The sequence below is a fragment of the Gouania willdenowi genome, chromosome 8 (genome assembly GCF_900634775.1).
Source record: "Gouania willdenowi chromosome 8, fGouWil2.1, whole genome shotgun sequence".
NCBI classification, from domain to species: Eukaryota; Metazoa; Chordata; class Actinopteri; order Blenniiformes; family Gobiesocidae; genus Gouania; species Gouania willdenowi.
The window spans coordinates 20,994,000-21,017,292 of record NC_041051.1 but is presented as its reverse complement, the minus strand read 5'-3'; the positions used below and the strand labels follow the sequence as shown (position 1 = coordinate 21,017,292).

The 23,293-nt window shown below is 40.0% G+C and overlaps 1 protein-coding gene across 5 annotated transcripts; it reads right to left on the bottom strand.

Annotated features, from left to right (window-relative positions):
- Window positions 1-13,199: 13,199 nt before the first annotated feature.
- Window positions 13,200-18,671, bottom strand: ramp2 (receptor (G protein-coupled) activity modifying protein 2). 5 transcript variants are annotated; one of them, XM_028456267.1, is made up of 7 exons: window positions 18,426-18,468; window positions 17,828-17,890; window positions 17,728-17,754; window positions 16,204-16,711; window positions 15,827-15,856; window positions 15,536-15,710; window positions 13,200-14,288 (listed from the first exon to the last, which is right to left on the bottom strand). In XM_028456267.1, exons 4-7 carry the CDS (start codon window positions 16,250-16,252, stop codon window positions 14,039-14,041), a joined length of 504 nt encoding a protein of 167 aa, XP_028312068.1. In that variant the 5' UTR covers window positions 16,253-16,711; window positions 17,728-17,754; window positions 17,828-17,890; window positions 18,426-18,468; the 3' UTR covers window positions 13,200-14,038. The 5 variants fall into 5 exon arrangements, with proteins under 5 accessions (XP_028312068.1, XP_028312070.1, XP_028312065.1 ...); XM_028456269.1 differs by lacking the exon at window positions 18,426-18,468 and adding an exon at window positions 16,981-17,064 and having other exon boundaries at window positions 17,828-17,870; XM_028456264.1 differs by lacking the exon at window positions 16,204-16,711 and having other exon boundaries at window positions 18,426-18,671.
- Window positions 18,672-23,293: the final 4,622 nt, after the last annotated feature.

Sequence of the window (23,293 nt, the reverse complement as noted above, 5' to 3'; positions counted from 1 at the left end):
AAATTAGCCACTCCCTGCCTTCACCTGGGCCTGCTGTACCATTAAATGTAAATAGGCCTAACCTAAACTGTTTCACACATATAGGACTTCAGGAACTTAACTCTATTATTTCATCCTCCAAACCATCGACCTGCCTTTCAGATCCGATCCCAACTAAGCTGTTTAAAGAAGTTATTCCCCTAGTCTGCCCATCTTTGTTGGAGACAATAAATATATCTCTATCAATAGGCTACGTGCCACAGTCCTTTAAAGTAGCTGTAATCAAACCCCTTCTCAAAAAACCTACTCTTGATTCCAGCACTTTAGCAAACTACAGGCCTATATCTAATCTTCCTTTTATTTCAAAGATTCTTGAGAAAGTTGTGGCAGCTCAGCTCTGTGAATTTCTTCAAAACAACAGCCTGTTCGAGGACTTCCAGTCAGGCTTTAGAGCTCAACACAGCACAGAGACTGCTTTAGTTAAAGTAACTAATGATCTACTCTGGGCTTCAGATGAAGGACGACTCTCAGTGCTGGTTTTATTAGATCTTAGTGCAGCTTTTGACACTATAGATCACTATATTCTACTAGAGAGATTAGAGAAATTACTTGGAATCACAGGGACTGCCCTAAACTGGTTTAAGTCCTACCTATCTGATAGGTACCAGTTTGTACACGTGAATAATAAGTCTTCTGTGTACACTAAAGTAAGCTACGGGGTTCCTCAGGGCTCTGTGCTAGGTCCAATCCTCTTCTGTATCTATATGATCCCCCTTGGTAATGTTATGAGAAAATACTCTGTTAACTTCCACTGCTATGCTGATGATACCCAACTGTATGTATCAATGAAGTCAGGTGAGACAAATCAGCTATCTAAACTTGAGGCCTGTCTAAAGGACATTAGGGCCTGGATGGACCAAAATTTTCTTCTTCTCAACTCAGACAAGACTGAGGTCATTGTACTGGGCCCGCGACACCTTAGAGAAACCTATGCTAGCCTAACTGCCCTAGATGGCATTACTCTGGCACAAAGCACAACTGTTAGAAACCTTGGGGTTCTATTTGATCAGGACTTATCCTTCAACTCTCACATAAAACAAACTTCAAGAACTGCCTTCTTTCATCTCCGTAACATTGCTAAAATCAGATCTATCCTGTCTCAGGGCGACGCCGAAAAACTAGTCCATGCTTTTGTTACCTCTAGACTGGATTATTGTAATTCTCTTTTAGCAGGCTGCCCGAGCAAGTCGCTTAAGACACTTCAGCTGGTTCAAAATGCTGCAGCACGTGTACTGACTAAAACTAGGAGAAGAGATCACATTACTCCTGTATTAGCCTCTCTGCATTGGCTTCCCATAAAATATAGAATAGAATTCAAGATTCTTCTTCTCACTTATAAAGCCCTAAATGGACAGGCACCAGTCTATCTCAAGGAGCTTGTAGTGCCATACAATCCCCCCAGAACACTACGCTCTCAAAATGCTGGACTACTCGTTGTTCCATTCATCTCTAAAAGTAGTATAGGAGGAAGAGCTTTCAGTTATCAGGCCCCACTTCTCTGGAACCATCTACCAACCACGGTTCGGGGGGCAGACACCCTCTCTACCTTTAAGGTTAGGCTCAAAACATTCCTCTTTGATAAAGCTTTTAGTTAGGAACCAGCTCATAGCTCATAATTAAGATGCAATAGGCATAGACTGCCGGGGGGGGGGTCTGGCATGCTCGGTTGGAGAGAGGTTGGAGAGGGCGTTAAGAGAGAGGTCATTTAGGTTAGAGAGGGACCGGAGAGGGTCCCATTCCTCTTTCAAACACTCCCTCTATGTCTGCTTACTCCCTTGTGTGTTTGCTCCTGTACTCCTTCTGGCTTTTGTCTTGCAGGTCCGTGGGATCCTCAGTGTGGAGTTACAGAGACTCAGCGGCTCTGTCTCCACCCTTTCCTCTGCACACACCCAACACAGCATAACGTGGATGGCTGTTCATCATAGGAATGGGATCCACACAAGGTTCCTGCTGCTTAACAGAAGGTTTTCCTTGCCGCCATGATGAATTCATGTTGGGTGTGGGATACATATGTATGTGTATATACGTATATATGCATATGTGTGTATCCATAAAATGAAGAGTCCGTCCTTAAGACTGCTCTACTGTAAAGTGCCTTGAGATACCATTGGTTATGATTTGGCGCTATACAAATAAAGATTGATTGATTGATTGATTGATTACAGGAAATTATTTTTTTGTCTTTATAGCGTAATTTGTTTTTTTTCATGCGTTTTTGGTGTAATTTTTTGTGTTTTTGTTGAAATGTGATGCCTTTTTGTTGACATATTGTGTTATTTGGAGACATATTGTGTAAATTTGTTTATTTTTCTGTCATTTAGTGTGTTTTTTTTTTTGTCATTTTGTGAAGATTTGCTCATGTCTGTTCTAGATCATTGACACAACAGCAGTGGCGTGAAATTGAATGGAGGGAATGTCGTTTTCTCTTATTTAATGCAGTAGAATCATTTACACATTACTTGTTTCAAATCTAATCACACGCTTTACAACAACAGAAGTCAGTGTAAAAGTTTAAAAGTAGTTTATGCTTTATTTTCCACTTACAATCTCAGAAAAATGAATGTAATTCAGGTGAAGACCTAGTTATAATGGCTGATAAATGTCTCATTAGACCAACTAAAAGCCTCATAACGCTTTAATTGAGTAGATATTGCTATCTCAACATGTTATCTCATCTTCAAAGATCTTGTTCGGCTGTAATGGCCACACTGGTTCTGTGAGTAGACTGTCATTAACCTTCAAAATATGAGCTTCTGAAGAAGAAAGCAGAGTATTAGCCTCTCTTTCACCTTCTAAACATTATCAGCCACTGCTATTCACATTCCTAATGCTGCCTTCGTGATGCTGTCTTTGTAATCTGTTCAAGGTGCATTTGCAGCATTTGAGCCTCTAAAATGCTCAGATCAAAGGTTTTGCTTACACCATTACTGATGGAATAGAAGCCATACGTACCGGTAATATAAAGGTATTAACTAGGCCTGTTTAAGCTCAGTACTTGTGCTTCTTGGTCTGTATCAAAGGATGCAGATACATTGTATTTGCCATTACTTTAAACTTAAGATGAGTTCCCACACTTTTCTTTCTCATTTCCCATTCAGCCCATCCTTGATGTTTATAATACCTGCACATGAGCCTGCTTTCATGCTTTGTCTAACATTGTTTACATGCTGCTTTGGTGATGAGCATCCCCAAGTTGGAGATCGTATGCTCCTGCACACGTAAATCTGAATTTTTTTCAGAAGAAATTTATTTTCTGCAATATGTGATTTGTATTTGTATAGTCTGATTAAAAAGCAGCGCTGAGCTCGACTTTCTCAAACAGGCAATATGAGAGGAGAATGCTGAGATAATGGTAAGAAGCTCAGCATTGATGGGTAAAAACCAAGCTGTTTTCATCTGAACAAGTAATGTGTTCTTTTTAAAAAGCTTATGTCAATATTATTCATTGGGTGTGCAGGGGTAAAGGGGGAGGATCGGCTCAAGATGCCAGTTTGGCATTTCTTACCATCACATTGAACCAGAAACAGTTGTTATTAAGTTATGATGCAGTTAGAAAAGCAAATATAAACTAAAGATTGTTTAATACACAAAATGCCACAAAAAACATTATGTAGCATATTCTAGACATATATATATATTAGCCGCTATGATACCAGACATGAGCTTCCATGTTGTGGAGAGGTAGGTTATTGGCTGATAGTTGGATGGGGCTGTACCCTTTGAGGGATCCTTCAAGATCAGGATTGTGCGCCCTTTGGTGAGCCATTCAGGGTGATTCCCATCTCTCAGCATCTGGTTCATTTGTGCTGCCAAGCGCTCATGAAGTGCCGTGAGTTTCTTTAGCCAGTAGGCGCGTATCATGTCAGGGCCTGGTGCTGTCCAGTTTTTCATACCTGACACTCTTTCTTGGATGTCTGCCACTGTGACGGTGACTGGATTCTGTTTAGGGAGGTTGCTGTGGTCTTCTCTCAGAGCCACCAGCCACTGTGCATCACTATTGTGTGTTGCCTCCTTCTCCCATATGCCTTTCCAGTACTGTTCAGTTTCCAGCCTTGGTGGGTCTGCTCTGCTATTGCTCCCCTGCCATTGAGCGTACACTTTCGCTGGTTGAGTTACGAACAGCCGGTTTATTTGTCTGGCTTCATTGTCTCTCGTGTACCTCTTTAGGTGGCCAAGGTTTGGAGCCTTTGTTTGGCAGTTTCCAATGCTTCAGGTATGGGCATCTGGGTGTACCTCTTGGGGACTTGTTTTTTCATTGCACCTTCCAGGGCCTCTATCAATTGTCTCACTTCTCTCCGCGCTGCCTTGATGTTAGCTTCCAGCCTTATTTTCCATGGTGGGTATTTCATCTCATGGTTGCTCTTACGATAGCCAAGTGTCTCTAGGATCACTGCTGCTGTGGAGTATATCAGCTCATTGGTTTCAGTGATGGTTGATGTAGGTATCGCTCTCAGAGCTGCATTCACATCTTCTACGAGACGTTCTGGTGGTACTTCACTTAGCCTCTGTAGTTGGCTTCGTGGTTGCGTGGTGGACATTTTTTCCATGATCTTATTTTTCAGGTCAGTCGCTGCCTTGTTCAGTGTGATTACAGTTATTGGGGTTTCATACCCAATCTCTGGAGGGTTTGGTGTTAACTCCGCTCTGACCTGGTCGCATGGCTCCACCTTGGTGTTGTACCTCGTCAATCTCAAGTTGTGATAGCAGTTGCCTTTTGTGAATGTTGGAACACAAAATGACAATAATAATGTTCAGATTCGTTATATTCTAAATGCTTTTTTTTTAAATCTGTCCTCTCAATGTTCAGCCAAACAGTGAAGTAGAGGCTTTTGGGATACTGTACATGCCTGCTTGATTGGAGTTTATTAGTTTGCATGTCGTCTATTCTTCTCTAGTTGCTAACATTGTATTATCTGATAGCTGAGTGCTGACGTCAGGCTGTATGATTTGTGCTTTGGGATAGATTTCAGTGTCCTGTGATCTGGAAAACAAACAACAGTTTGTCTTTCTCTTCTTTGTTTCAGATGTTGTTCTTCTATTTGTTTAGAAACCAGTCTTACAGTACAGTATTAAAGAAAGGATTACATTGTACAAAGATTCAAACAGGGAGTGTACAGCCAGGAGCAGGAAAAGAATGTAACAGTGAACTTAAAGCTTCAACTACTTCATAGCAGTGGGAAATTTTGCATTTGTTTTAGAGTGCAATGTTTTGTTTTTTTTATTTGGTTTTGTAAATGGAAGAAAAAAGCAATCATTTTACTCTCTTAAGCTGTAGATATGTTTTGCAACGCTGCCATCTAGAGGTAAATTCTGATACTGACTTGTTTTAGTCTCAGGTATACTTTAAGATATTTCATAACAATTACATTGATAAAATGTGTTGAGTTATTTTGTAAATGATGAATTACCATGCTTTTTTTTTTTCCAAAAGAACAAAATGAAAAAAACTTCCTGTGCTTCCTGTGAGAATAAAAAACAGATTATTGCCCCACTCAAGTCAAAAAAATTATTAAAATAAATAATTAAAATATGGTGTAACAGCGGACGACTTGCTCCAGGCTATCGTAACCCTCAAAACCGGCAGGATATCACTTCTTTACAGCAGAAGCTAAGCGACAAACTGGATATGATGGCTGAGGACATGTTGACGGCCTGTAAAAAAAAACATTACAAGAAACTGGCTGAAGAAACTCACTTTAACATTGTCACAATGGGAAGAGATAATGGAAGAAAAAATCACTCACTACATTAGACTGAAATCTGCTCATTTTGATCAGAAATGAAAGAAATGGACAATCTATTAGACCCAAGTGTGAATAGGAATCTTTGTAATTATAATACCGTGCTGTTCTGTATTGTTTTGTTTGACATAATTTGTTATCTGCATAAATGGAGTTTATTCCCTTTATACATATTTATGCACTTGTGCTTTTGCAAAAATCCTACTCATCATGAATAACCTAATTCTACATTCATATGTTTACAGGATTCAACACCTCTACTGCTGACTTTAAAATAAATAAAAACAACACTTTAAACTTTTATCTTTGATTCCTGTTAATCTATAAAGGGCAAAAACAATCCCACTGATACAGGCACTCTCAATTCATTGGGATATTTAATAATATATGTTGGTGGATTCGGAGAGGAAACTGATGGATTGATGGATACATGTTCAATTTCCTTGTTGTCACGTTTCAGCTCCAGCTGTTGAGTCTGAGGCATAAATCTCAAAGGACACCCATCAACCCAAAAATCCCTGACCTCTGGGTTGGTGCCTGCCCTGCTCCTTTTCCATCATTCCCAGTCAAATGAAGAATACTTCTCCCTTTTGTCACTCAAGTGCTCATTTGGCAGTAAAACAAAGCTGCTCATGCCCTGGGTTTCACTTGATTCAGACTGATTGAGCAGCAGTTTTGATGTCAATCCCACTTGAATATACAGTCATCTGCTGCCAGTTCGGTGTAAGCCAGCCAAAGGGTCAACTCTGATACAGCATTGCCAGCTGCCTGGCTGTCACACACCAAAGTAATTACTTATCATGCACTGAATGACTCACACCAGTAGATAAAAGCTTCTAATTCACATCAAATTGGCAAATTACGTACATGTTCCAATAACGATTGAAATTGATTGGTACAAATGAAACAATGAAACTGTCATGATTTAAAGAAACCTTGGCGCTTGTTTTTTCATTATTTTGGTTTTGTCAAAAACTCCTCTGTGAGGATGACACTTTTGGCCCACTGCGAAGCCAATATCTTCCGTTGAGTTCTTCCAAGCTGCAGTTGATACCAAGATGCCCTTTCCGTGCCTTCCTGTCAAATGCTCTGCCAGATCTGTGGGATATAACACTTGTCAGCTCCCATGGTGAGAAGACCCCAAGGGCTACAAACCAAAGCCAACCGCAGCCGCCTGGAAGTGGAGACACAGCTGAGGCCCACTAGTTACTGGTATAGACTTTTTTTTTTCTACTTCATTCTTTTAAAATGTACTTTATTTTTGTTCATAGAATAAAGAAAACCTATGTGTGGATTTGATGGCGCTATGAGACACAAATGCAGGTGAGAGACAATAAACCACATTAACCTATATCCGTACAAATGGTTTTCCCTTCAGGAAAAGACAGAACAAGCCAACACCAGCCTAACGGCTAACCTCAATAATGAGTTCAATCCACCTTCATATCAAAGTCAAATGTGAATTTAAATATGCTCAGTTATCAATCAGCACTAACAAAGCCTTCTCTGTCTGTCTCTCACCGGATACAGCAAATTTATATGTATAGTGCATTTCATACACAAGACAATTAATTGTGCTTCACATGATTAAAAAGTGAAGCAGTGCAATATAAATTTAGCTCAAATGAATTAAATTGAACAGAAAATATTTTTGTTTAAAAATCAATAAAATCAGCAGTAAAATACTTCAAATCAACAATAATATGATTAAAAATCACCCGCTCAGTCATATGCAGTAATAGTGCAACAGATTGGTATAAAAGCATGATATTTAGCACAGATACTTTTTTTTCTTCTCTCTCCTCTGTCTGCACATGCTGTCAAAGGTCAACACTACAAGAAATGCAATCTTTTTAAGACAGCATGCATGTTTAGTTATTGCAATTAAATAGACCATCACCATGCCCTCCCTAAGGAAGGGTAAGAAACATTTTATTTTAGGGAGGACATAAAAAGGGAGGGCATTGGTACACCTAGATGAGGGGGAGGGGGAGGGGAGGGGAGGAGGGGGAAGGGAACAGGGAAGAGAGACTCAAGGTAGAAAATGGAAAGGGTGGGGAAGAATTGATTATTTTAAAGTGAGAGTGAGATGTGAAGTTGTAGTTGTGTATATTGTGCTTATTGTGTTGTGTAATCAAGCCAGTCTGGTGACAAGTGTGAAGCTTAGGTATAATGGTGGTGGCTGTGGACAGAGGGAAGGAGGGAGTGGTTATACCTAAAACAGGTATTTGGGATCGAGGTTAAGCCCAGTACAAGTTTTATCCCACAGCCCAAAGCATGCTAGTGCATTGTAGACCAATGCACTGCAAACCTAAGCGCTGCCCCGGGCCCGAAGATGCAGCCAGGCCAACAGAAAGAGCGGGGGCCAAGGAGCCTCAGGCCACCCCCCCACGGCCAAGCAGCCCCCAGACAGCCCCAAGATCCCAAGCCGAGAAGCAGCCACTGCCCCCCACATACACATCCTGCCAACGACCCCAACCCCAAGTCCCAGCACCCGACCCCCAAGGGGAAGGCCCAGAGAGCCCCCCGCCCGAGACCCCGGCAAAGGAGCCAAGGCCCACGCCCACCAGACGGCCAGAGCCGCACCCAATGGGCAGCAAACCCAAGCGCTGGCGGGCCCACAGCCAGCAGGGACCAGACCCCAGGCAGCACCAGGAGCAGCCCACCCACGGACAACAACCACATCCCCAACCACCTAGGGCACCAAGGGAACGCTGCAAGTTGCCCCGCCGGGTCCCAGGCGCGCCGACTGAGCGCCCCCAGATCACCTTTTATTTTATTTATTTATTTATTTATTTATTTATTTATTTATTTATTTATTTATTTATTTATTTATTTATTTATTTAACATATATGATTTTATATAAAGTATAATGTAATTTATATATTTTATATTTTATATAGCAATGACGGACATCTTGAGAAAAGGCCGCCATATTGAATTTTTGAGTGGCCTAAATAGTGGCCCTGAGAGTATTTATGCCAAATTTCATGCTTTTATACCAAAGTGAACGATTCTCTTGAAATACACAATTAATCTGCTGCACTATAGAGAAAAAGCGAGCCTTTAAATAATGTCAGAAGATTAAATGGCCTCTAAAGTATAAATAAATCTGAATCCTCAATATATTATGGGAAAAGACAGTGTTTTAATTGAGCAATATTATTGTTCGGTCGTGATAAATTTGTCCAAAAAATAGCCTAAAAAGAAACTAGGAGAATTTCATATTTTTTTTAAACAGATTGATAAATGTTTCAGAGTTCCCCCTGCAATGTACTCCTGTACACCTCAGGGTATGCATACCCCTGGTTGGGAATCACTCTGTTGAAGACTAGGTTGAGTCAGGTGTGTAATGGGAAATAGGGGAAACCTAACCTTAGATGCCACATGCAGGCTACTCAGTAAACACGCATAGACAGGAAGGTCAAGATACTTTTGAAAAATGAGGGTTGACTGCTGTTTTTGTGATGTAACAGAAAGTGACAATTATGTTTTATCTAATAAATCTAACAAAAGTTGACGAGACTTACTTTGTCTTTCATCTTAACAGACTGAAGACGTCTCTTGAACAAAAGTTCAAACAACATGCAAAAAATGTCCTACTAAATGGTAATAATATTGATTAATGTATTGTGTGCCACTTTCTTAATCCTGAATCAATGCCGTCATTGCTTTCTGCGAGCATGCTGGTTTTCTCTGTCTCTCTTTTCTATGTAGCTTTTCTACTTTGTCAGTCACCACTTGCTCTGTATTATTGTACATAACAAAATACTGTGTCCCTGGAGGACTGCAGACATGCGTTCTGATCCATTTCAAAGAGTAATCCCAGCCCCAAAGCATCAAGTCAGCTCGCTTCAGTGTCAGCTCAGATCCTGGAAGCTGAGCCCCACGAGGATCACTTTCTGCTGATTTATGTAAGTTAGGCATCCAGCATGTTATGCAATTGAGGCACAGCTGGAAGGTCAGAGTATAACCTCTTGGTCACCTTTACTACTTTGAACAATTCTTGGTGAGAGAATAAGTCATTTCTTTTCATAAAACCAAAGCTCTTTTAAAGATTTACGAGGAGATTTCAAAAGATTTCATGTTGACAGGGATTCCAACAAAGCCAGCCTGAGCGTATTCAGATGCATGATTTTACACACATTTACCGTAATCTCTTCACAAGACACCAATTAAACCAATCACGTCAAACTCAAGGACCTGGTTTTTCCTTAGTAATCAGCTCGGATTCTGGAAAATGGATTGGATCAAATCCAACGAAGCCCCAGACATGACATGGTAAAAAAAAATACTAATACTGGAATTGGTATTTTGTGCACACGAATTACTCATTTATGCACACAAAATACTAAAATGTGGCCACGAAATAAGTAGAACGTGCGCACAAAATACTAATTTGTGGCCACAAAGTAGTAATTTGTTGCCATAAAATAATACAGCGGCTGTTGTAAACAGGAAGTTACGTGTTTTTGCCCTTTGTCAACCCTGTTTTTATTGTAACTTAAACATTTCTACAAGTGGCTAGTAATCGTTGCTTCATACCGTGTCCCAACCAGGTTAAACAGACAGTGCAGGACCCAGACACAGGAACTCAGGCAGACACAGAAGGTTTGATGCAGGTTTTATTCAAATAATAGTTCGTAGGTTGACTGGTATGAAGAGGGTTCCCAGAGCAGAGCCTCCCCGATCCCACAACATGGGATACGACCCGTACAGGCTGGAGGAAGAGCTCTGCTCCTGCTCCTCTTCTGGACACAGCGACGGACAAACACACTGGTCGTGTTTCTAACTGCGGTCCGACCAACCATAGACCGACTGAACCCACTGTAGTGAAAAAGTGAACCGACCCCTGCCAGCGTCGTTCACCCAATACCCAAACTAGCGCTCCTTCAGCCACACCAACAGGTCCTCCCTTTTCTCCTGCTTATGGACTCAAACATTCATACAACACACGCTCACTCCCTGAGATACCGATCACTCACACCCACACGACCCATAAAGAACACGAGACGCACACAGACCAGCAGGGACACGTGCACACACACACAGGCACTGACAGTACACACACTCACACAAAACCAACTGTCACACAAGCACCAACACTAAACTAGTCAAAGGGGCTGAGACACTGCCAACTACTTGGTGGAGGGTAGCACCCTGTCGCCCCGTTGAAGCTATTTAAAGTGTTTTTTACGAGACATATCGTACACACGTGTTCATTGTTTCATCAATTTGCATGAACAAGCAGCACAAACGTGCAGAAACACATCATTTCCTGTTTACAACAGCCGCGTTACTGAGTTTACTTTGCATCGAAAAGTCCGGTGTTGTGCATGTGATACATCTGTACACACAGAGCTACACACACTCACTTATTAACACTTTTAAAGGTTGTATAACATAAATAAAAGCAACACGGTATATCGAGGGCAGCTCAGCACCTGCTCCTCTTTGGCTGCATGTGCCATTGCTACAGCAACAAGTCACGAACCACCAGGAACGTAGTATGTCGTGGCCACGAATTAGTCTTTCCTGCGCACGTTATTCTTTTTTCGTGGCCACAATTTAGTATTTTGTGTGCACAAATTAGTATTTTGTGCACACGTTATACTTATTCTGTGGCCACATATTAGTATTTTGTGCGCACAAATTAGTATTGTTTTTACCATGTCATGTCTGTGGCTCCGTAAAATCTTGAAAATGGGTTTTTCAAAAGAAAAAAATGATTATGTAATTGGATTTGATCAGGTAATCCAATCTTGGTTTTCATCCAGATCAAACCTTTAGTTTGGGTTTTACAGAACTTTTTTGTAGGATTGTAGGATCACTTTGATCTAAAGAAACTGGAATAAACTGATCCCATCAGAAGGGTGGATTCAGCGTGGTTTTCTGGCCCAAAATGTAATGAGACTTTAAAAGTGTATCAAACATTACTACATTTGGATCACTCAGTATAGCCTACAACATATCCAATTTATTCATAAGGTTTTCATTTGATTTGTTCTTACAGTATAGGCCTACAGCAAAGTAGAAAGAGTTTGGCCTCGTAAAATAATCACACAAACATCTGTCAATATTTACCATTCTGTCACTAAGTGATGTCTATTCATCACAATCAAAAATATTGTTGTTTTGTTTTTAGATATTTTTTTAGTGATGCATGCAATGATAAACTAGGACACTACAGCAATGGCATCACTGGTTTCTGAAATCCAAAATAAATCCAAATCAGAAAATAGTGTCTAACTATTGCGTCCCTTGTTGCACATCCAGTTTGCTGGTTCTGACAGAAAGCAGGAGGTTGGTCAGGGTCTCCAAAGGCTTGAACAAAGATACACTGGTTATCCAGATTTGATGATCCTGAAATGTTTTTTTCTGGATCTGATTGATCGATGATCGAATCCAATGTTGCTTTGAAAATCGGCTCAAAAGTTTTGCTATCATGGATAGCAAAAAAAGGATTACCAAATCCAGATTAAACCTTTTTAAAAAACCGGGCCAGAGCATTTAATCTGGCCTATGAGACGGTTTTATAAGGAAGGATTCACAGGTAACACTCATAATGGAATGATTGCTTCAAATACGAGCACTTCGTTTCACTCTATTTTACACAGACATATCAAACACTTTAATGACATGGACAGTAAAAGATAAAATGACACAAATCCCAAGTCTGATTTTCATTTGTGTCTCATTCAAAAAGGTTTAAAAAATTATTGTTTATTATATTGGCAATAATAGGGTATATATGATTATTTACATCCATACAGGAAAATATTGGGTCTGTATAAATGGTGTGCTAAAATAAAATTAGGAAATTTGACACACTTTTAGCAAAATCTAAAAAAAAAAATTAAAAAAAATACATGCTATTGCAAGTGAGCTGCTGTGCTGACTGTTAATACAGATTTTTTTAATAAATAAATATATACACTCTGCAGAATAGGGAAATTTTCATATAAATATAAAGAATATTTGTTTGATCTTCATGAGGTATGAAATGACGTTCAGTACATCAAAACACCACTAGATGTCCACGTTCCTTGAGTCATGAAACAAATAATCCCCCAATTATCTGATACGATATTGACTTGTTAAAATAATGCACGTCATGGTTTATGTGACAGTTAATAAATATTTTTATTAGTTTTTCAATCCCTTTTGGCACAGTGGATCATGTCTAAGGCCTGCTTCTGCTGAAACAATGAGGAATCACTCAAACTTTGGATCAGGCCAGATAAGGGAGGAGACCAAGATGACCCTGCATTCGGAGAAGGAAAAAGGTCATCAAACAGGCTTCCCCACCCAAACACAGTCACACACAACCATCTGCACAAAGCACCGGGCCGAGGAGTATTTAAATGTACACCGTAAAAGGTATTTTACTGTGTAAATGAGGACAAAAGAAGAAAGAGTGAACAAATCAACTCATTTAATGGGGTCAAATGCAATAAGGAACATTACGTACAGTACTTAATGTGAGGACGCTGTGTGGATTCTCCCCGACTGTGAGTCTCCTTATCTCTGACAACAGCAGAAATATAACAGAAGTTTATAAATACATGTGTCTGAACTCTTGAAGCCCTAACAAAGGCTTTTGTGTCATTCGAAACAGAAAACAGTAAAGTCACATTATTGTGATTCAGATGAAAGATAAGACTTTTATCTCCTTGTCATGACTCAGTGTTTAATACCAGGCTGTAGCGACAATTTAAGTGTCGTTTGTCTTTTGTGTTTGAAAAACCCTTCCATAGGATTGTCAGTGTTTGCTTTGCCGGAGGAAGTGTTGGATGATTTGTTACAGTTTGAAAATAGAAAAGATGCTGGGCACGCCCGATCATTGTGTCCCATCTGTGACCTGTGACCCAACGCCTTCCATCACATAACCCTACCCATGCATTAATGCACTGTGCTTAGTACTTCACCAGTCATGCACACACAAAACCTGTTAGGACTCTAACAGGGGTCATAATGTAATGTAGCCTGAGAAGAGTAGAGTGGGTTAGTAAGGAGTATAGTAAGGAATAGCTATCCTGCATAACGAGGAGTGTCATGGGAAACATAATTGTCCTTTAGTTTTGCCAGCTCCACAGCTTTTGTCATCAGGACTAATCAGGAAACTGGGACTTATTTGGGAAACTTGTGTCCTTTCAACAATTACAAGACACCTCATAAGTAGTGTTCTGTAACACAAGCAGTCCTCATGAGGAAAGAGTGAATGTCCCTCATTATTAGCAGTAGCGTTCCTTCATCATCAGGAGCTGCCGTCCCCGTTTTTGGTCTTGAGCACCACCAGGCTAACCATGACGGGGATCAGGCAGATGGGCGTGATAACCAAGGCAAAGATGATGGCCGGTGGTGGGTCACTCAGCTCCTCAGTTGGACAATCGTGGAAGAATTTGGAGTGAGTGCTCACAAAGGTCTCTTCCACCAGAGGGTTCGGCCAGGGGATGAGGAGACAGTCTGAGAAACGCTCCGTGCAATAGCTCATGTTGCTGTACAAACTAGAGAGAAGACATCGAGATTAAGGTTCTAATTTAGTCATCTCATGGTTTTATATTAAAGGTTTTTCTTCAATGTCATTTTTCCAACAACTTGAGACTGATAAGGATTGCTTAACACTAGACAAATATGCTCCCAATAACTTATTCACTCATGTTAATCAATTTATCTTACTCGACTAAATCTGCAGCAAATTCAAGAATTTGGAAGTCTATTGACATCAACTGTAACTACACAAAAACCATAAATAATACATGACTTATGGCGACTGAAATAAGACTAAAACAAGATCTTACTTTTTGTCAGTTGACAATACAATACATTTAAAGATTGGTTTGGAGGGCATTATATTTACATTAATTTCTCATTTTTATGTTCTGTGTGGTCGATAGGTGAGGTTTTTCACTGTAGGCCCTCTCATGCTACCAAACAACACACGCAATACAGCTATCAAATGATTGTCAATACAGATGATAAACAACAGTTAAAAGATAATTATGCATTTCACTTTTTTATTTTTGCCTGGTTAGCTGAAAAAAAAGTGTGCTCTTTTGGTTCAATTTCTTCCACCTTTAGTTTTCGATGACATACATTTTTTTTTTAGAAAATAAATTACAAAATGATTGTAATTAGTTTTTTGTGTGTTTTGAAACTATTTATTGTCTGCATTTTTTTTTCCATTTGAATCAAAAATTCTTCATGTGTGTCCTTTATTAGAAGGTTCTTTAAAATGAGAAAAAATGTTCAAAAGTGATGTATATAGATGTATATGACACACTTATAAAGGTGAAATATAGAGTTTGGTATGTGTCTTGAAACGTCACAGTTGGTGCAGTTTGCGTTCACAATATAAAACTCAAATGCTTAATCTCATCAAAATCAGCTGGAAAAAAGGTTATTACAAAATTTATTTTTTTAAGGCTAATGTTTTTTATATGTAGGCCTATGCTATCTAAATTTAGCATAACATTTATATATTTACCAGTGTTTGTACATTTGAAGGAACATAGGGCAGGTTTTGTGAACAAATAAACATTCATTTTAAGTCTTTTAATACTTAAAAACCAAAAAGAATGAGTCCACACTCATATCTCCCTATTGCCTTGAACAGGCTGTGTGATGCATTATGTAGGCCTACTGTAATTCTGGGTCAGAAGTTCCTACCTAATTCTATAGATGTGACAAACCAGCTAAACTCTAAATTTGAATGAATTGAATTGCACATACAGTATAAGGTTTGGTTTCTTACCTGCTCACTTTGCGCCAAACACACCAGTCTGTGTTGTTCAGTGAAAACATAGCCTTCTCAAAATTGATCACACACAGGTTAATCAAAGTGGAGAGGCAGTCCATCGTGAGTCCATTAAAATAGTCGTAACATATTTTGCACTGTTCCGAACAATTTCCTGTATTATTGCCACAGGCTGCACGAGTAATGTCGAAAAAAGGAGAAGATAAAAGAAGAAATCAGTAAATGTGTATACAAATGACATTTAAAAGAACATTTTCAGATGTATAATAAAGATGTTTTGTCACTTACCAATGGATGAGGCAGAAGCTTGAGTATAATCTGAAATAAACAAATTGACTTTTGAAGTTAAATTGATTACATTTCCATAAAAATATACTAAAAATAGACGAAAATGTTCTTTAAGGCGAAAAGGAATCACAACCAATCAGTGGAAAAGGGTGGGGCATGATGTTAAATGAGCTAATCAGAGGTCACCGTGTGGAAAGTTAGGAGGAACCAATAATAATAGATAGTATAAGTCAATTTTCAATTGTCTGTATCAAACTGAGACTCAGAAAGTAAGACTAAGACAAATTTGAATGCCTATCAGGAAAGGACTAACATGCTGTTGAATATTTCAGACTGAGGCAGGCATTACAGCTGTAGAAGTGAGACCACACACTCACCACAGAGAAAGGAGAGGAACACCCCAAACAAACCAAGTGCTCCCTTCATGTCAGAGAAAACGAATAAAGGCACGTTTTCCCCGACTAACGACCACGTACGATGAACCTGAGCTTCTCACAGCGTGCACAGCGAGGCATAACAGGAAACTCGACAGGATGGAAGAGCCACGGTGTAATCTTCAGTCACCAGATGTCCAAACAATATTTCCTGCGGTTACCAGATGTTGTGTGAAGACCTGTCTGATGGCCCTGTGCCTTGGCAGCAGCTTTCCCCCTCTTTAACCAAACTTGTTTTAGATTTTCTTCCTTTTTTTTCAAGGGGTGGAGGCAACAAAGATTGTCCTCTCTATTCTCCCAAATAAAAGGGGAGCACACCCAAGCCGGGGCTGGACCCACATCTGAAAACCCTTTAGCCCTTCACTGTTGTTCTGCTTCTGATTCTCCGTTTCTCACAGTCCAAGGCCTGGCCAGCTCACAGCATGTGATTTATTTGCCTTTTGGGCTCTCTCTGCCAAATAGGAAACATAAGTAAACATTTAGGGCTTAGTGTTCTGGGGTGGGTGTAATCGTGACACTGCAGGCAGCCATGACTTCATATTTAAGTTAATTTGACCAAACCTAAGATAAAAAGTTAAGACGAGCTATCTCCCTGTTAATGTGGAACCTATAAAATATTAACTGTTCTACGTCATGATGCGTGGGGAACTTCCCTTTATGTTAAATCTGTGAACCCCCCCAATCCACCCTCAGCTTTTTAAAAGAGGTGGTTTCACTGACTGAATGAAAAAGTTGATCTCAGCTTTTCTCACGAGCGACTCTTTCATTTATTCAACTGAATCCACAAACTGGGCCTCTCCACATCTGTTTGAAGAGAAGATTTTTGATTTAGTAATCAGGAAATGTGTCTTTTCAGCAGAGGAGGAACCCAGAGTTGGGGGAGAGTTGGCAAGAGAAGGGAGGGAAGGGAAAGGGGGACAGCCAGGGAAGGAAAAAAGAAGACAAATGAAGGCACACGATGAGGAAAAGTTTCACAACCCCCGAGTTCATGCGTTGATCGCAGACGTTGCATGGGGTGAATGACGAACAAATTGAGAGGGCTGAGGCAAGTGGGGGGCCTGCTCATAATGCGGTTTTGGTTAACCTTTACCCCCAAAGCATCATGGGCCTCAAATCTTCTGCTGTGGACTCCTCAGTGCTGCAGACCTCCCTTGCAGTTTATCTGGGATTCTCATGATAATACATACAAGGAGACATCCTGGCAGACAACTGAAACTCTGGCCTGTGTTTTCTTAGTGTGTCAAGTCCAGGCCAAGCAAATAAGAGTGAGGAACTGATTCAAAAGCAGTTACAACTATCGCAACACTGTAGGGAGTGCAACACCGATCAAATCCAAACTCTTTAGTGTAAACTTCAAAAACAAAAATGAACCCTAACTTAAGGATTTTCTTGGATTTATCTTTAACATCACAGCCGTGTAGCTAATATATTATGTCAACATGTGAGAGATAACGGTCGTAAATTTACCTGAGTTCGACATCACTGTGGCATTCTCTGTGGAAAAGAGATTCCAGGTTAATCGTGAAGTCTTTGGCGTGTGTATAGTATGCTTTGCTGCTGTACCTACCAGTTATTGTGAAAGGCTGCACTGTTACCTCCTCATTGACCAGACACAACACTGTCGTCAACCCTGCAAAATCATATAGCCATCACAGAATATAAAAAAAGTGAGAGTACATATGAGGTAGAAATTCTAAAGACAGGAAAATGTGTGTATTGTGCACTGATAATGGAATTTGGACTTTGAAACGCAGGAGTTGGTTGTAATTGTATGGGAAATAACAACAACAAGTGGCCTTTTGGGAATGAACACATCAGAGCATCCTCCCTTTGTTTGCCACTCCTGTGAGGAAGTCTTAATATATTCAGTTCAACAACACTGATGAATAAACCTTTTTTAACTACAAAAAATATATATATAAAAAAAAAAAAAAACCAAAAACCTCTGTTTGATCCTAGTTAGCACAACAATCTTCTTTCCATTTCATGGTTTTCTGAATTTCACGGTAAGTTAGTGTTCAACTCTACTACAAGTTAAGCTCCTTTCTAAATGCAGTCCAATTACACAGAGTTCCCCCGGAATTCTTCAGAAGAGGAAAGCCAGGGGTCAAGCCAAGACATTATATCAGAAGAGGGAAGAAACAGGTTGTAAATCCTCAACTTACCCGAGATGAGAAGAGTCACAAAACTAGCCGAAAACGTAAGTGAGAGTCTGTTGACTGTCATGTTGCCTGACAATGCTCAGCTCGTCTTCCCTGGTGGGATGGGATTACACATCTCCAAACTTTTTGCAGGAAGGCTTTATAAAACAACAGGAAACACTCGTTTCCTAGCATGGGCGGCTTCACCAAATGGGGCAAAGAGCTTGTGATAATGTTGGAAACACAGGGCCCATTGGTATAACACCATCACTCTTTTTGTCTTGTGTTTTGCCACATCCCACAATTTGTGTTCATGTAGGAGAAGTTGGAAAAAGCCCCACCCTCTGTCTCTGCCCTTGGTCTTTGTACACCATTCCATTGAGATCATCCTTAAACAGTTTCATAAAAAAAAAAAAAATCACACACTATGGTTTAAATGAACTTCCTATTCTTTACTATCTTAAAGGCACAAGACTTTTCTTTTTTTTAAATTAAATGCATTTAATTTGTCCATTTATTTTCAATAATGTAAGCTGGCAACCCATGACATCAGGTCTTCAACTGTCCAATTTTAATATATTGCCAATATTTTGTCGTAAATTGTCATCATTTGTCCACAATGTGATTTGGTTATTTCTCCATACCACTAGGTGGCAGTAAGTAACAAAATATAATTGACTGAATTACTTTTGATTGAAAGCATACATTCTGCCTCTCCAAAGCTACACTAGATGATGCATACACCATCTAGTGTATGCATCAACCGTAGAATTAGGTTGTTTTTTTTTATCCAAAAGTTTAAAAGTGGAGCCCGCAATCCTGTTCAGAAACACTTTTTGCCATATTGGGCGAAACGGTCCTTCCATCCTGAGAGTAGTCAATACATTACGTTTTCAGAAACAGGAGCAAAAAGGATCAGACCTCTGTAGCAACTGGGAACCCTGTAAAAACTCTGACCAATCCCTGCCATTTGGTTTGAAAAAAAGAACCAATCAGGTGTTGGGTATTTGTTTTCTTTAGGGGTGCATTTGTTATTCTTATATCAAATGGGTGTTCACGTTTGTAGGGGCGTGGCTTTAGATGGAGCCCCAACAAGGGAATAAGGGAAGGAAAGCAGGGGGTGGAGCTTAGAGGAGGTCTTGCTAGCTCAAATAATGCTAGCTTCCGAAGATTGTTAACTGCACCTTTATTCACATAAATAAAACCCCTGAACTCACTCTTTGTGTTTACCTTACTTGCTGATGCACGTTTTTCAAAATGTAAGTAAAAGTCATCCTTGATTATACTTGATCATAACTGTAGCTGATTCTGTCCTGTTACACCATCTGTGTGCATCCCCCAAAATCTGGATGTGACATCACTCTTTGCTCCAGCAGAGAGGCGAGGTGGCAGAAACATACAGCCCATGAAATTGATGCACCCACTTACGTCACTAAAGGATGAACTCTCCATTTTTCATCTGCTGGTCTTGGAGGAAAGCCAGACAACTCCAACCAAAATTACCTCCATATTTCATTTTTTGTTAAAGGACACTCATTTATGTAACTAGAGGGGTTTTAAACATGAAAAAGAACCGAGTCTCAAACCTCCCATGTGTGTCATCTGTATACTTGCTTGGATATGCCTATTTGTCATTAGCATTCAGTGCACAAATGTTTCTGGTATTCAATAAACATTCCACTTTGAGGCTATCAGATCTTCTTTGATGATATTTAAGCTTTTATCACAGATGAAAAAGCAGCAGTTGCTCTGAAGAAATGAGTCACAAAGAGAAGTGGTAAAATCAACAAACACAGTTTACATGATATGGAAGCAAAAACTTCCTGCCTATAATGGCCGTGTGTGTCTGCCTTTGTTTGACAGTCCAGTATAAACATGACAAAGGCTTCTTATAATACTACCGGAGACTGGCCAAACATGCTGGATCACCATGGAAACCTATGACTTATATATTCTGAAAGCATAGAGTAATATTCATGAAATAAAATCAATGTATTTGTTTCATTGCAATAATAAAACATGCATAGCTGTCGCAAAAGATTACACTACATGTAGTGTTGACCTTCGATAATGTGCTGGCAATGTGTGTCCGTGTGTGTGTGCATGCACCCTTCAGTAAAAACATTTGCCTTTTAGGAAACCTCCAGCAGCTTGGGGACATTATATATATATATATATATATATATATATATATATATATATATATATATATATATATATATATATATATAGTGGATATAAAAAGTCTTTACACCCCTGTTCAAATGCCAAGTTTTTAAAAGATAAAGTTCCTCTTCATCTTCAGTTTTTTAACAGAAGCCCGAGGGTTTTGTGCCAACACTGCCTGGTATTTGGAAGTGCTCATAATTCCCTCCACCTTGATTAAGGCCCCAGTTCCAGTTAAAGAAAAACAGCCCCAAAGCATGATGCTGCCACCACCATGCTTCACTGTAGGTATGGTGTTCTTTTGATGATGAGCAGTGTTGTTTTTGCGCCAAGTATACCTTTTGGAATTATGGCCAAAAAGTTCAACCTTGGTTTCATCAGACCGTAACATTTTCCCACATCCATTTGGGAGACTTCATATGTGTTTTGGCAAAATGAAGCCAGGCTTGGATGTTTTTCTTTGTAAGATAAGGCTTCCGTCTTGCCACCCTACCCCATAGCCCAGACATATGAAGAAGACTGGAGATTGTTGTCCCATGTACTACACAGCCAGTACTTGCCAGAAATTCCTGCAGCTCCTTCAATGTTGCTGTTGGCCTCTTGGCAGCCTCCCTGACCAGTTTACTTCTCGTCTTGTCATTAATTTTGGTAGGACGTCCTGTTCTTGATATAGTCACTGTTGTACCATATTCCTTGGAAATTATTTTGTACTCTTCATCTGACTGATATCTTTGAACAAAAAGATCCCTCTGATGCTTTGGAAGCTCTCTGTGGACCATGGCTTGTGCTGGAAGATGTGGCTACAAAAATGTCAGGAAAAGCCTACAAGAACAGCTGAACTTTATTTGGGGTTAATCAGAGGCACTTTAAATGGTGACAGGTGTGTGCCGACTCCAATTTAACATTAGTTTGAATGTGATTGGTTAAATCCAAACACAGCCCTGCCCCCGTTATAAGATGGTGTGCACACCTTTGCAATCTCATTCTCTCAGTTTTTTTTATTTTTACTTCACCTTCTTGAAATGTTTCAGTTTGTTTTTCAATTGCATTGTACAGGTTATAGGTCACATTAAAGGTGGAAAAACTTGTGAAATGATTTATCTTGGTGTAATTTTTTTACCTCACAAAAACCTGGCATTTTAACAGGGGTGTGTAGACTTCTTATATCCACTGTACGTCATCTGATGGGAAAAAGGTCCCGGAGCATTGTTTCTTACATTGTGGATTCTCCAGAGGGAAATCAGGCCAAAACTTCTTTGCCCATCATCTACTGCAGCTGTTCATCAAGAACAGCTGCCCCCAATCAGTGGAGCTACATGTCCTCAGACACAATGTACGTACTCTGTGACGGGCAACTCTCCAACTTGGAAACACCATGGTCCACTTGCTCACCCACCGAGGCTTCCTACCATGTCTGGACATACAAAGGAGGCTGCAGCTGCAAGAGATATTACTGTCTCTTGCCTTGGTACCTCCAAAGCTTACACGAGAAGGAACCAGACATTATCAAAGCTTTTAGCATTCCCAAATTGTAGCCCTTAAAGGGCCATTAATTTTAATCTAGACTTAATCTACTGTGTTACGTTGTGTTAAGTTGCGTGTGTGGAGAATGACGGGGGAGAGACTTGGAGGACAACCAAAATACAGTAAGAAATCCATTCAACTCTGACCCAGATATCAAAATAATAATAATTTTGTTATCAAAAGCCCGGTCTCAGTGTTGTTTTTGTACTTTTATAGAAGGAAACCAATGTTGAGGTGTCCCTAAAGCAAAAAAAAAATAAATAAAATTGCCTCAAAGTCACTAATAGATTTTTTCAGAAAAAAACGTTTTTCTCAGCTTTTTGTCACAAACTGGTGAATTGTGTGAAACTTGCCTTTATTCAACATGGAGATCTTGTCATGTGGGGGCCTGAAGGAGAACCCTTTGCAAGGCCACCAGTGTTGACACATTCCTGTGGATCAGATTACATCAGAAACTTTGCTTTGAAGCTAAATGTCTTGGTAAGCAAGTGCCTATACAGTATATAGCATGTTAAACCTGACCAGAACAAAGGCGGACCAGTTGGCAAACTTTTTGGGTAAGGGCATTGGAACCTACTTCTTGACTGCGAGAGAAGACTCTTCAACTGGCAAAGATCAGCAGAGTTCTGTTGGTCTTGGAGCATCATGGACTGAATTCCATGCCATGCATCTGGATGAGATCAACATCCTACCAAATAATTGCATCAACCCTCCATGTATTATTATACTATGTGAATCTTACTGTAATCATATTTGAATATAAAACTGGAAGGAGTCAAGAAATCACCTTAATATCAACCCTGGAAAGACCCAGCACATCATCAGATTCAGTGGGAGTTCAAGGGTCTGCAGCAGTGACACTCCCCCACAGTAGTGGAACTACTCATATTTAGATATTCATATCTAGCTGAAGAGTGGCCCTATCTCCAGTTGTGGGTTGTTGTTTCTTTTAAAGATTGTGTTTGTGCTTCTTCCAAGAACCAGAAACCGAGGTTGATGTTACTGTGAAAGGACCACACGTAGCAGTGGCGACAGCTTCGGGCCTGCAGCCAGTAGGACCTCCTTTTAGTGGGGAGTCTGACCTGTTTTTGATGCACATAAATAGGCGAGAACACGTGGTTTACCGTCTTCTTTTATGCTTCCATGAAGGTAAAGCTTCTACCCAAAAGAGACCCAGGGAGCAGGCCAAAGTGAAAGATGTG